The sequence below is a fragment of the Chaetura pelagica genome, unplaced genomic scaffold (genome assembly GCF_000747805.2).
Source record: "Chaetura pelagica isolate M959 unplaced genomic scaffold, ChaPel_1.0 scaffold98, whole genome shotgun sequence".
Lineage (NCBI taxonomy): Eukaryota > Metazoa > Chordata > Aves > Apodiformes > Apodidae > Chaetura > Chaetura pelagica.
This window is the reverse complement of record NW_009954224.1, coordinates 815,565-830,372: the sequence shown is the minus strand read 5'-3', so window position 1 is coordinate 830,372 and position 14,808 is coordinate 815,565. Positions and strand designations below refer to the sequence as shown.

At 38.3% G+C, this 14,808-nt stretch overlaps 1 protein-coding gene across 3 annotated transcripts in view; it reads left to right on the top strand.

Annotated features, from left to right (window-relative positions):
* ZFAT (zinc finger and AT hook domain containing) overlaps positions 1–14,808 on the top strand; it is a 70,438-nt gene that overhangs the window by 16,535 nt on the left and 39,095 nt on the right. For all 3 annotated transcript variants that reach the window (XM_010003532.1, XM_010003531.1, XM_010003530.1), the window contains 3 exons: positions 6,978–7,128; positions 7,404–8,872; positions 9,952–10,185. In XM_010003532.1, coding sequence (XP_010001834.1) covers positions 6,978–7,128; positions 7,404–8,872; positions 9,952–10,185 — 1,854 coding nt within the window. The remainder of the gene's footprint in view (positions 1–6,977; positions 7,129–7,403; positions 8,873–9,951; positions 10,186–14,808) is intronic.

Genomic DNA, 14,808 nt, shown 5'->3' with positions numbered 1-14,808 from the left:
CCTGCTGAAGATGTCAGATAAGCATTCCATCAATTACAGAAAAAGAGAGGGCTTTAAGAATTAGTTGTATTTTATCCACAGATAGAGGAAATATTCACATGCTATATTTGCCTTCTTACATGAAAGGTGCTTCTAGGAGTATTACATTCTCAGTTTGCTGTAATTTTGCTATGCATTATTTAGGTTTGGGACACTTTTATATCATGTGTTCCATAGATAATGACTAAATTAATCTTTTTAAAATCCCTTTGAACAAGCCACATTTTTTAAATCCTTCCCAAAAGGACAGTTGTTCAACATTATTTTTCCCCTTGTTTCTTTTCTGTAATGTTCACTTGGGAGGGATATTAAAGGTAGCAGATTTACAAACCACAGAGTAAATATAGCTTGAATAAAAGTGGTAGATTTTTTATCTTGACCAGATTGATTGATTGAGGTGATTTTCCTCCTCTACCCTGCTCTGATGAGGCACTACCTGGAGTACTGTGTCCAGTTCTGGAGCCCCCAACGCAAGAAGGACGTGGAGCTCTTGGAGCAAGTCCAGAGGAGGGCCACAAATATCACCTGAGGGCTGGAGCAGCTCTGCTGTAGAGACAGGCTGAGGGAGTTGGGGCTTTTCAGCCTGGAGAAGAGAAGGCTCTGGGTAGACCTTACAGCAGCCTTTTAATACTTAAAGGGGATCTACAGGAAAGCTGGAGAGGGACATTTTACAAGGGCCTGGTGTGATACAACAAGGGGGGATTGTTTCAAACTGAAAGAGAGTAGGTTTAGATTAGATATTAGGAAGAAATCCTTTCCTGTGAAGATGATGTGACACTGGCCCAGGTTGCCCAGAGAAGCTGTGGCTGCCCCATCCCTGGAAGTGTTCAAGAACAGGTTGGATGGAGCTTGGAGCAACCTGGTCTAACGGGAGGTGTCTCTGTCCATGGTAGGGGGTTGGATGATCTCCAAGGTGCCCTTCCTGCCCAAACCATGTTATGGTTCTGTAACTGGAGGCACCCAAAGACCTTGAAGAGAGAGAGTGCTGTGTTCATGAACATGCATGCCTTGGATCAGATTAAATGCAGTACAGTTCTTCATAAGCATCACAATTAAGAATGAGAATGAATAACTACAATTATATGCACATCTACAAATACTTTGCTTTCAATGGCAGATACTTGTGTTCCTAGTCTGTTTTTAAGAACCAGTGAGTAAACTCTGCCAAATATTCAATTTTTTTAAAAAAATATTTTCTGTTTGTCAGGTTTCTAAAACAAATTTATTATTCATGCTCAATTAGTTTGATTCAGGAGAGATTCTTCTTTGAACCTTCAAATTGTTGTTTTATGCAAGTCTTGTAATATTTTAAAGACTCAGCTTGTTACTAGGAGAGCTGTTTTAAGATCCTCTAATGAAGATCAGTGGTAGAATTCTTGGGGCCTTTTGGTAGAGTTCAATATATACCAAAATAGCATAAATATTTAAAATTTTAATGTTGTGGTTTTTTTAATTTCTAAAGAAGTTGATTTTTTTTTTTTTTTTTTAATACTGCTAATTCTCAATACATGCCTGTGCAGGTTTTTCTCTGCCTAATTCCACTGAAGAATCACCATCCATGAAAGGGCAGCTGCATCCTCCTCCTGCTCTGTGCTCTGGCTCACAAACACTTGGCTGCTTCCCCATCAAGATTTTGTAAGGGAGAAAGAAGTGGAAGAATGTCCTTTTGCTCAATATTTTGGACTAAGTGACTTAGTTTAACTGTTGATAAGTCTTTTCCCTTAAACTTGGGAACAGTCTTCTCTGTTGAAGGTGACTTTCTTTTTTTTTGTAGCTCACAGAAAGATGGTCATGTGTTTATGACACATCTGAATGTGAACAGGGTTCTGTATTACCATGGGGTTAGATATTGGTTTAGCTTTGCCAATATGATGTCCAGCTTTGTTGAAAGGAGTCCTGCATTTTGGTCACAACCCCAGTCAACACTACAGGCTTGGGGGAGAGTGGCTGGAGCTGCCCAGCAGAAAAGGACCTGGGGGTGCTGGTTGACAGCTGGATGAACATGAGTCACCAGTGTGCCCAGGTGACCAAGAAGGCCAACAGCATCCTGGCTTGTGTCAGGAATAGAGTGACCAGCAGTAGGAGGTGATCATGCCCCTGTACTCGGCACTGGTGAGGCTGCACCTTAAGTACTGTGCTCAGTTCTTGGGCTCCTCACTACAAGAACACTGAGGTTCTGGAATGAGTCCGGAGAAAGGCAACGAAGCACAAGTCTCATGAGGAGCTGCTGGAGCAATTGGGATTGTTTAGTTTGGGGAAGAGGAGGCTGAGGGGAGACCTCATTGCTCTCTACAGCTACCTGAAAGGAGGTTGTGGGGATGTGAGTGTGGGCCTCTTCTCCCAAGTAAATAACACGACCAGAGGAAATAGGCTGAAGTTACACCAGGGGGGGTTTAGATTAGATACTAGGAAGAATCTGTTATCTATTACTTTGTCTAAATCCTTTCTTGAATACATTTATATTTTCAGTCTCTCTAACATTGTGCAGTAATAGTTCCATAATTTAATTACAGGGTGAAAATGTACATTCTGTTGTCTCATATTAAGCCTGCTGACTGCTTCGTTCTTCAAACTACTCTTTGTTCATGGCTTATGAGAGAGAATAATTATTCACACTTTTTTCATGGTTTTAATAATTTGAGAGGTTTTTTCTGATATTCTTCTTTCATTTATCTCTCTTCCAAGCTGAAGATTTCAGAGATACATATTCCTTTTCCAAAGAAAATACTTGTTTTTATCTTTGTTTATGTTTTCCAGTTCTTCTATATTCTTTTTTGTTGTCCATACTTTAAGTTGTAGGAGGTTTAAGGAGTTTAGTTGGATTGTAGTAGAAATTTGTTTAATGATGTTTCCTGTTTTATTTTGGATCCATTCCTAATATTCCTTCTATTGTGATTACCTTTCAGGCTGCTTGTAAGTATTGGAGAGCTCTGTAGTGGAGGAGAAGCTGCTTTTTGAAGGGACTGACTATGAAAGATTAGAGTCCATCACTGAGTTTGAGCTAGAGATAAGGCACACTGGGTGATGTGTATCTGTAGAAGTTGCTGTCAGAATGTCATGAGAAATTCAGATCTTACTACTTTTAAAGGAGATTTATTTAAAACAGATGGTATTGATGGAAAAGAGGAAAGCAAAAGACATAAAGTGTAGTAAAATAAAGTCCATTCTGCACTTTAAACAGAAATAAAGCAGTGCTGGAGGAAGGATTTTTTTAAAAGAAATTATCAGTACAGTTAACCTCTTTTTTCCCCCTGGAATTTATATTCTGACTTCTTGAAATTGTTGTCCAGGGAAACAGATAGGAAAAAAAAAATATCTTCCCTTTTGGCATATGGTATTTTTAGTGGCAAACTAGACCTTGTATCTGTTTGCCTTGTTCTTGTACTTTGCCCTAGCCTGGTAGTGCTTTTTGAGGCATAAGCAATGAGAGCATTCTCTTGGGATGTGGAACATGTGGGTTCACTACTTACTAGGTGGGGTACAGCCTAGAAGTCAAATTTCTCACTTTCTGGGCATAGGTTTTTGTCATTAGTTTGTTATGGCAGCGGTCACTGTGGCTGCTGGACCCTTAGTAGCCCATACTTTGGGCAGCATCCTGGTGAATGGAGCATTCTTAATGCTTCTGTATTTTCTAAGGTTAGGAAGTAACTACTTAACATGAAGGGTCATGATTGTGTCCTGTGACCAAGTAGACAATCAGTATGTTTGGAGAATTGGATCTCCTTTAGGTTTTTAGAGGTATTTGCCTCTCTATTAACTGCATGGGGGATGTAGGTGGTGGTTTTAGGATGACCTGGAGCATTCTGTCCACTCCATTCTGTCCACATGCAAAATACTGGTGAGCTAGTACTTATCCAGTCCATTAAATTTAGGTGATTAAAACTTTATACTGATAACACAAAAGTCTGTTAAACAGTTCAACAGTCTTTTCAGGAAATGCTCAAATATCCTGAAGGGCAGAAGGGCATGGATGAGGTTTATTGCTGAGCATTTAAAAAGGATCTGTGTCTCACATTCATTCCACCTGAGAGAGGTAGATATATATATCGTATGTATATATACACACACACGCATATGGAGCAGTCCAAGATCCATTTTCTTTCTTTCAACTGAGTGGTTCTAAATACAGAAACATTTGCTTTGATTTTAAAAATACTGAAGTCTGGGAACACTGTTCTGGTGTCTTTATCATCTTTATCCCAAGCCCACTTGTTGAACTACATCTCCTGTATTGTAACAACAAGTGCCTGTCTCACTGAGCTTCTCCAGGGCAGTTTGGGAGATGCAGTCCTGCTGGACAACCTAGCATTTGTGGGAGGGGGAGTGACAGGAAGAACAGAAATTAGAGTGTTCTGGTAACATTTAGGTTGAAAACATGGAAGATCAGTTCTGACCAAGTGGCAGAATGTTTAGTACTGTATTGAAGGCATTATTATTAATAAACAGTAGTAAAAAGAAGTAATTGTTAGATCCAGCCACTTCAATGAGCAGTGGAGCTATTACAGTATCCTGGTTTTGGCTGGGAAAAAGCTAATTTTCTTCTTAGTAGATAGAATAGGATTGTGTTTTGGATTTAGTATGGGATTTGATATGAGAAGAAGGTTGAAAACATACTGATATTTCTAGTTGTTGCTAAGAAATCAAGGGCGTTTCAACTTCCCATGCTTTGCTAGTATAGAGGTGCAAAAGAAGCTGAGAGGGAGCTCAAACCAGGACACCAGGGCAATGGATCCAGATTGGCCAACAGGATACTCCATATTGTGCAATATCAGGCTCAGTATATAAATGAGAGTTGGCTGGGAAGTTTCCTCTCTCTTCAAGGACCGCAGTTTCAGAGTTTATCTCCTCCAGGATTGCTAGCCAGGGGTTGGGTGTGCATTGGTCAGCAGGTGGTAACAGTTACACTGTGCATCACTTGTCTGTATATACTTCTTTTATTGTTTTTATTAGTATTTATTATATTTTATTTCTATTATTAAATTGGTTTTATTTCAACCCACGAGTTTCTTTACCTCTCTAATTCTCTTCCCCTGTTCCCTGCAAGGCAGGGGGAGAATGAGCAAGTGGCTGAGTGGGTATTTAGCTGCCTGCCAGGTCAAACCATGACATACAGTCTGTTTACTTACAGAGTTGGCTCACGTCCCATCTGATACAAAAAGCTTCAATAACCTTACATATTCCCAAATGGCCTCTTCACAAAAGAGCTCTATTTCCTGCTTTAAATCACTCTGAAGGACCCACAGAATCTCTCTCTTCCTTTCTTACCTTATTAACAGCACTGCTTTCTCAACTTAATTTCCCTTAATTTTTCACATCTTGTTGGGTAATTCCCACTTATTACTGATTTTTCCCATATATTCTGCCTGCCTTTTAGCCTGTAGTCTAGCAAAAGTTTCAGAGAAACACTGGTAATCCTGCATCTATTTTGTAAAAAACATCTTCAGGAATGTGCTCTTTGAGGGGAATGGCTTGTGTGTAGTTCTCTGAACTTTCTATTTTCTATTCAGGTGTCTTTAATTTTTTATAAATTTCTATATGTATGACAGTGAGAATCTGTTTAAAATACACTGAGTATGTTGACTCTGTCTTTTGTTTTCTATGACCTTGCTAAGCTTTTGTGACTCAGGTTTCTTTTGATTCTTATTGTGAATTCTTCCCTCTATCACAAGGTGTGTTGTACATTTCCCTCCTCAGCTCCTAATCAGGTGAATGGAAATGAGATCAGATATTAATTTCATATTCAAGAAGAAGAAAACAAATTGAAACTTACCCAATTTCAGTTTTGCCAGAAGTTGTTAACTTTTATTTAATTCAAAGATGTTTTCATGTGCAAATTCTCTTGCTTCTTTGTCATCAATATATGATAGAGCAAACTTTAATTACAGTTCCTCTCCTACTTTTTACCTATGATGGGTGGGTGTGCATCTGTTACTGCATATTCAATGTTATGTTTTTCTTTGTTATTCAGTATATGATCCCTCATTTACTATTAATTTTGCATTATCAGACCAGAAAGCACAATATTCTTTTTCCAAAGATTTTTATTTAGTACGTGTTACTTTTGAAAATAATACCATTCCTATTGAATGTGTGTGTTGATGAGTGACAGACACACAAGGAAGCTAAAAAGGAGGGGCTCAATCAATAATGCATGCTTGGTTTCACATACATGAGGTTTTGGTTGGGGTTTTTTCAGTGTAAGTTAATATTTTTATTATTTTCATTATTTTCGATGCTAACTATAGATTCCCACCATTAACTTTTTCCTGCCACTGTTCAGAAAATAAGGAACATCCAGCTAAATAATCTCAACTCAATCACATCTCAAAATGTGCTTATTTTTCCTTCAACTAACTGTAAAGCTCTGAAGGACAGAACTTGATCTTACTGTGTTTGGTAGAACCTCTGTACTCCTGCTTCTAGTGGAGACTGAGAAGTGTGCACGGAACGTTCTTCTATTCTGAGGGGATGGCAACATGCCCCAAAATAAAAGCAGTACAAGATCAGTTTAAGGAGAAGATGTGCAGATTTTTAAATACAGACTGAACAGTGGCTTTTCCCCAGCCTTATATGTGGGACTGATTAAACAGCTTGGCTGAAGTTTTCAAAGGATTTAGTATGAGCCCGCAACAGAAAAACTGAAATTTCATTTTGAAAAGTTACTGGTTTTTAAAAGTGAAAGTATTTGGGTATAGGACCTCACGATAGCAAACATCAAGCACCGTGAATAACCCTCAGAACCAGCAGTCCTGGTGTGATACTTAAACAGATCTGTGGTGTAAATACTGTTGTCTTCTGCAAGTGCAGCCATCATTTTATACACCTGAATTCAAGAGTGGAAACTAAAAAAGCTGAACTAATGATTACAGATTATAATGTTTTGTTTACATATTTGTTTACAGTATGATGTAATGGCCAGCATTTGTTCTTGCTTTTAGGAGCCACAAAAATTGTTCCTGTTGAGGCTACTCCCCAAGAAAGTGAACCCACAACTCCAGAAGCCACAGCTCAAGACCCCTCACAACGAAAAGGGTATCAGGAATATGCTATTCAGCAAACCCCATGTGAACAGGCAATGAAATCTAGCAGGTAATTTTGAAGTACTTAGATTTATGCTCATGCAACATATGACTGAAATGCCTCCCTATCCATTTTCATTAAACTGAAACATTTTCTGAGCCTTTAAATAAAGGAACAGATGAAAATAATCTGTTCATAAGTTGTAGAATTTAGAAAGCCTGTGGAGAATATATTTCTAAAGTAAATTAAACATTTATGTCCATTATGAATATCTGGGGAAATTTTGACATATTATGTCACCATGATTCAATATTGCAAATATAACAGGTTTGCCTTCATTTTAGGTTGGGTCCGACTCAGCTGAAGATTTTCACATGTGAATACTGTAACAAGGTGTTCAAATTTAAGCACTCCCTCCAAGCCCATTTGAGGATCCATACCAATGAAAAACCTTACAAGTGCTCACACTGCAGTTATGCCAGTGCCATCAAAGCCAACCTGAACGTTCACATGCGGAAACACACCGGGGAGAAGTTCAGCTGCGATTATTGCACCTTCACCTGCCTCAGCAAAGGCCACCTCAAAGTCCACATCGAAAGGGTTCATAAGAAAATCAAGCAGCACTGTCGCTTCTGCAAAAAGAAGTACTCGGATGTGAAAAATTTGATCAAGCACATCAAGGAAACACACGACCTTCAAGACAAAAAGGTGAAAGATGTGTTTGATGAGCTTCGCCTGATGACGCGGGAGGGCAAGCGGCAGCTCCTGTACGACTGCCGGATTTGTGAGCGCATCTTCAAAAACGAGCTGGATCGAGACCGTCACATGCTTGTTCATGGGGATGAAAGGCCCTTTGCTTGTGAGCTCTGTGGTCATGGGGCCACTAAATACCAAGCCCTGGAGCTTCACGTGCGAAAACACCCGTTTGTTTACGTGTGCTCTGTGTGCCTGAAGAAATTTGTCAGTTCTGTGAGGCTGCGTGCTCACATCAAAGATGTGCACGCGGATTTGCATGAGGCTTCTGTCTTTGATAGTTCTATCAATCAGAGTTTCTGCCTCCTTGAGCCAGGAGGTGATATCCAGCCAGAAGCCCTTGGTGAACAGCTAGCACAAAGTGCAGATGAACTGACTGTCACCAGTACTGATGCTGTTAACACAGCACAGCCATCTGCTTGTGAAGGTGAATCCACAGCTGCAGGTGTAAACCATAATAGTCAACATAATGATGACTTAAAAATCAATGGTGTCCCTTTGTTAGAATTTGAAAATCCTCCTGTGGAGAATGTAACACAGACACTGTGTCAGACAACAGACATAGCAGTCCCAACCATTCAGTCCTGTGTAGCAGCTGATTGCTTTCTGCTGAAAGATGGTAATTCTGGTTCTGAGGAGTTAAAAGTTTCTCCTGCAAATGAAGAGGAAATTAATCACTGCAGTTCTGTAAATGAGCAGGGTGAAGAAATTCAGCTTTTGCTGACTGAAGACAAAAGTCTAAATCCGAATCAGGACAATGCAGTGACCGGAAGCCTTTCAGTCTCTGAGGAGAGAAAGCAGTCTGTTCCTTCTAGTGAATCAGAAACAGGCGATCCACCAACTCAAAATTCATCAGAAACCACCGACCCTTTGTCAGCACCAGAGGCTAATGCAGCCCTCAGTCCACAGGCAGCCCCTTCTCATGCAGTTACATCGGAGAGTGGGAGTGGAGCTGCTGCCTTTATGCAGATCCTGGACAGCTTGCAGAAGAGACAAATGAACACAGAGTTGTGTGAGAGGATAAGGAAAGTTTATGGAGACTTGGAATGTGAATATTGTGGTAAGGAGTACTGGAATGATGGGTTTTGTTTTGTTGTTTTAAAATATTATATAGTGAGCCATTTTTTTCCTGCTCCACTGGTTAATTTTGATATATGTGTGTATCTTTGTAGCACTATTAATTTTGTAATTCAGTATAGATTCTGGGGTCCAGCAAGATTTATTTTGGGCTGTAAAAATAGTGTGAAATGAAAAAAATCCCTTCAAAAAAACCCATTAGTGGAATATAGCATAGCAACGCTTTGCTAGGCTCATTTTTCTGTTATTATGAAATTTGATACAATCAGATTATTTGTATCCATGTGCCTCTCCTCATAATTTTCATTAGGGTCAAGCACAGCAGATTTAGGCATGTGATCAGCATTAGTCAGTCCATGCTTCAGTTCTTCATTATCAACTTAGTATAAAATTCAGAGTCTTGTTGATACTGTATTTCCATTACAGTAGTATCAGGTCAAGGCTGTTCTGATTGTAATAGTTTTTTTGAGAACATGAAAATGGGAACAATCCACTGTTCCCATTTATTCTAACTGAAAATTTTTGGTTTTGCATAGCTGGAAAGGAAACAATTTAGGATTTAATTTTTAGCCATCATTCGTGAGAAAGAAATCAAAGTTTGGAAGACAAAAATTTTGAAGCAACATAACATTGTACATTAGATGAATTGCAATGTACTTTTTCTTTTTGGTGCCGTTATGTCAGAAAAGCTTTTAGGAAGGAATAACCTGAAAGGGAGTGAAAAAAAAAAAAAAAATACAGTCTCATTTAGTGTACAGTTACATTCAGATTCTTTGTAGAGGAGAACAAATTTAAAGGACTTCCTCACCAGGAAAAATATTATAGATGTGTGTTAAAGTTGCCCTTGTTATTCTGTTTCAGGACGTGTAACAGTCTTTTTAGACAAATGTGGTTTTGTGAACATAGTTTCAATAGTGAGAGGTCTTTAGCACAAGTTTTCATTGAAGACAGAAGGGACGGGATTCAAACTGGGTTTTACCCCCCAAAAAATTGAGTGTGTGTTGGCATTTTCACTAAAAATTGTTTAGAACTTACTTTCTTTGTCTCTAATTTTATTTCCAGGCAAGTTGTTCTGGTACCAAGTGCATTATGACATGCACGTCCGTACGCACACTCGAGAACATTTATATTATTGCTCCCAGTGCAATTATTCTTCTATCACCAAAAACTGCCTCAAGCGTCATGTCATTCAGAAACACAGTAATATTTTGCTGAAGTGTCCCACAGAACATTGTGACTACTCTACTCCAGATAAATACAAGCTCCAGGCACATCTTAAAGTTCACACAGAGCTGGTAAGTACCAAACAAAACAGTATGTGCCTTAGTTCAGGGTCATGTTCATCTTGTTTGGAGTTATTGGCAGTATTTGAGGACATAGGTAAGAGTTCTGAGCTGAATGCTCTCTGCATACATCTCTACAGGGAATACATGAGTGACAGGAAGTAAATATTTGGTCCCTTTCATAGTAGTTTCCAGTGTACCATCTCTGTATCCATTTTCTCCCCTCAATTTTTCTAATATTCTCAGATTCTTTGGATATTGAGAGGGTAAAATGAGCTCTGGTACTATTGTTACTTTATTCCTTTGAGCTGAATTCCCTGCCTTAATAAACAGATACTTGTGGTAAAGAGAAAGTATGTTCCTCAGTTACTATGGACAGAAGAAGTTGAAGTTGTTGACAATAATTATTTTTTTTCCCAAATATCTCCAGCTAGTTGTAGCCAATCACCTTGAACATCTATGATTTTCTAGTGTGGTTACAAAGATGCAGAGATCATGTTTTCAAGGTGTCTGTCTTACTCAGTAAGCTCTGAATCTCCAGCTCTGAATTGGTGGTGTTAGAAACAGGTCTGGTCTGCTTCTTCAGTGTGCCCTGTCACATCTTGTCTTTGAGACTCTGCACGGGGCTGCATGCCTGACTGGAAGCCCACTTTGTGCAAGGCTCTGCTTTGTGTTCTTGTTTTGATCCAGCATTATAACATTAATGATCTTTTGATGAAAACTATATTTTTCTTCAACCCTGCTTGCACTTGTTTCAGAAGTAGGTTTTTTAAACCACACGGGGCTGCATGCCTGACTGGAAGCCCACTTTGTGCAAGGCTCTGCTTTGTGTTCTTGTTTTGATCCAGCATTATAACATTAATGATCTTTTGATGAAAACTATATTTTTCTTCAACCCTGCTTGCACTTGTTTCAGAAGTAGGTTTTTTAAACCATATTACCGTATTCAGAATAAGAAATACTTTAAAACTATGGAATGAGATTTTAGTCTTTATTGTTGATTAAGATGCTTTTCTGGAATTGAAATTATTGCCATGATTTTTGTTTTTGAAGATTAAGAAAAAACAATGAATTTCTTTATGTTGGTGTTACCTTCTTTTCCTACCATGTGTCAGGATCCTCTCAAGGTCAGTACATTCTATACTGACCTCTATAACAAGGTGTTTGGCAAGTGCCTGCTCTCCCAGAACAATTAATTTAGTCCACTTTTGACTGTAGTCTCTCCTGGAGGCCATCTGGCTTGTTTAGGTGGAACATATGACCTCATACTATTTTACATGAAACTACTGGTATTGAATGAAGTGCAATTTAGGATTTCATAACATGTTTCACAAGCATGCTATTTGTAATTAAACTTTCTTAATGGTGTTGCCAGAATATTGGCATGAGCTACATCCTAGCAGTTTGGATTTTTAATAATTTATGCAGTAAAATACTGATTTACCTCTTGAATTTATTCTTCCAACAGAGGATAAAATACTAGTTGTTTAATTGAAACACTCACTCATTTATCCTTGGAGAACAAGGAGATACACAGATTGTGCTCTATCTCTACATAACATGGTTTTTGCTGGCATTATCTTGTAAATAAATCTTACCCTTGATAGAACACACCACATGACACATTCCTCCTAATCACATGAGAAAGAAACATCACAGCCCACTTAGTCCTGTGATATTGTTGTTGCACTTACTTTTACTAGTGAAATGTGATGCTTAAGTTACATAAAGGTTTATGTTAATTTTTCCCCAGATGTGGACATTTTTTTTGCATAGCTACTGAGAAAAGCTATTAACATACAGTGTTTAGTGGTTTCAGCTCCTCTTCTGCAATGAGCAGGTGGGCTCTGGCCCAATACTTGCAGCAGCTGAAGTTACCTTAAAGGTGTTAGTGACAGAGCAGAACACTTCACCTCCTAGTTTGTTAAGTCTTTTGTATCTGCAGGACAGCTTTAAAAACTAAACTAAAACAGGTGACAGAAAAGGGAACATTTTCCCCCCTTTTGCCTGACAATTCTATAGCATTTTACACAGAATCTAATAATTCTTTTAGGCTGCTTTTGAATTTATTCTGTTTATGATGTCCATCTGAGGTCAAAAATCTGTGTAAATGATATCTGAGAGCACTTAAGAAAGAAGAGCCTAAAAGTAGATTTCCTATATCCTTACCTAAGTACCTTTTAAATTTCAAGTGTGATGAATGTCCAGCAGCTCCCACCAGGAGCATCATTTTCATGATACTAAATGGAACCAGGAAAATGCATTCCATAATTAAACCCAGCGTGACAGGAAGGTCTTACAGAAGAATTCTTACTGATGCTTACTGTCAAATATATTTGAGTATTCAAATGGACTGAAAAATTAATATATTAGGATTTATTCAGTACCTAAACTTGGCATTTCTCATATTGGCCTTTTTGCCCACTGCCTGGGGTATTTAGTTAATGCATCCCTCACTGGACAGGACCACTCATTGCAAATAAAAGACTGCACAGTCGAATGTGGAAAGCTGCTTTAATGTTAATTTTAGTTTGCAAAATCAATTCTTAATGACTATTAAAATTAAAGCTTCTCTGGAGATAGATGATTTCAAAATCTCAGTTCAGTTTCTTATATGAATGCTTATCTTTTGTTACTTTGTTGCTGGCTGCTTTTCAACTGGCTGCCTGTCTTATTTAGTGAACAGGATAAATTATGAATATTAAACTTTTTCTGGAAATGCTCTCAGAGTACCAATGCTTAGTACAACTTCATTTCCTGATTATAAAATTATGTCACTACTACTAGAAGGAGGGGAATAGATAGCTGATTTCTATAACATACTTGTCTCATGTGGGCCTGAAAACTTTTTATTATGGCCATGGTCTTAATTTTACAGTAATGAAATCGATAAGAAGACCTTCTGGAGTTCACAGAGTCTCTTTTGAAATTAGTGGCAGAATTGCTGTATAGGTCACATGCTAGAAGACCTTATGTGTATGTTGATAAGAGAGATATTTGTGTCAGTCTCTTTACTGATGAGTGCAATAGAACAGCTGCTAATGTTTTTGATGTTTTGTGATATAGGTAATACTTAGTACTACTTAATTGAATAAATATAATAATGATCTTTTGGGTTTAAATGCCACATCTATGGAAGCTTTTAATTTTTCTTTTTTTCATTACTGCATACTGGTGCACATACCCCTTGAATTCTCTTGAAGCCACATGCCTTAGAGAAACAAAATTCTCTTCAGAGAGCTATAAATTGGTAATGTAATATAGCTGGTGCTTTCTTAGCACAATTTTAATTCATGTATGTAACAGACATAGTGATTCCTATCTCAGTGCCTTTCTTTTATTATGAAACATAGAAGATTCTGTGGTAGTATCAGACCATTTTTTTTTTTTTACTGGATTGAATAATATTCACAGTTTTGGGTACTGAACAGTATTTTCAGCCAGAAAGCTAACTTTATATTGGAATTATTTTAAGTTTCTTATATTCTTCTCAAGTTGGCTAATAGGGGTCTTAAGAAAATCTCAGCAAGTGTGGATGTGACTTTGAAATTTAACTGATTGGACTATGCAGCTGGTCTCTAATAAACGTAGATCTGACTCCCTTGGTATTTTGCTTCTATTAGTCTTTCAGAAAAACCTCAAAGACATTTAAAAGGCAGGTACTCTGATAAGGTATAGGATGATTTTTTATTCTTACCAGAGGAAATCTTACATGCTGAGAATGTGATGAAGGTATTACTACAACCTCAGTGTAACTCCTTCAAAGTGTCTCTGTCATTGCCTGTGACAAGGGCATCCTGAAGAGGTTAAGCTGTGGTGGGAGAGACCTTCTTTGAGGCTTTGTGTTGTGACCTGGGTGCTCTGAAATACCTCATTTGAAACAGAGGTTTCTTAAAAGCAGTTTTTGAGAGTGATGGCATTACAGCAAAGGACTAACACTGTCACAAGCTCTCAGGGCAATGACAGTAGCACACTTAAACTTTCAAAACTAATAACATAAACTCCAAAAGTCTGTAACCTGGACAAAAAAAACATAAAAAGTTTGGCTTCAACTGGGTGGTTTTTGAGAGATTGCAGCTTGACAGATCCATGTGGAAGGGACTCTGTGCTCAGAAGCACTATCTGTTACACTACAAAGGATGTCCTTTTTGAAAATTATTTACTGCAGAACTTGGTATAGATAACTTTCTAACTGCTTGGAGGAAGCTGTTTGTATTATTTTGTTACACTCATCATGTAGAAAAACTTATGTTCTTGGTGCCCATACTTTCATGTTGCTCTATAGCTCTTGATGCATTTACTGATGGTTGTGCTTTTTTTTGCTCTCAGGTGTAGTCCTATAGCCTTGCCTTCCTGAACCGTAGTCACAAGAATGTAAAATGGTCACAATTACAGCATTTACTTCAAGTAGTGTGTGTGGAGTGGAGGTCTGATTGTTCCCTTTTGCTTTTTGTTTCTTCTAGTGTAACTAGAAGGTTGGAACCTGATGATCTTTGAGGTCGCTTCCAACCTCAGCCGCTCTGTGATTCTATAAGATACTCTCCTTACTCTCCTTGGGGTGGTAATCCTTTAGTAGCTGCCATCCCCAGTCCCTAGTGTAATTTTCTCACAGGAGTAAATGACCTTCTCCTTGAGA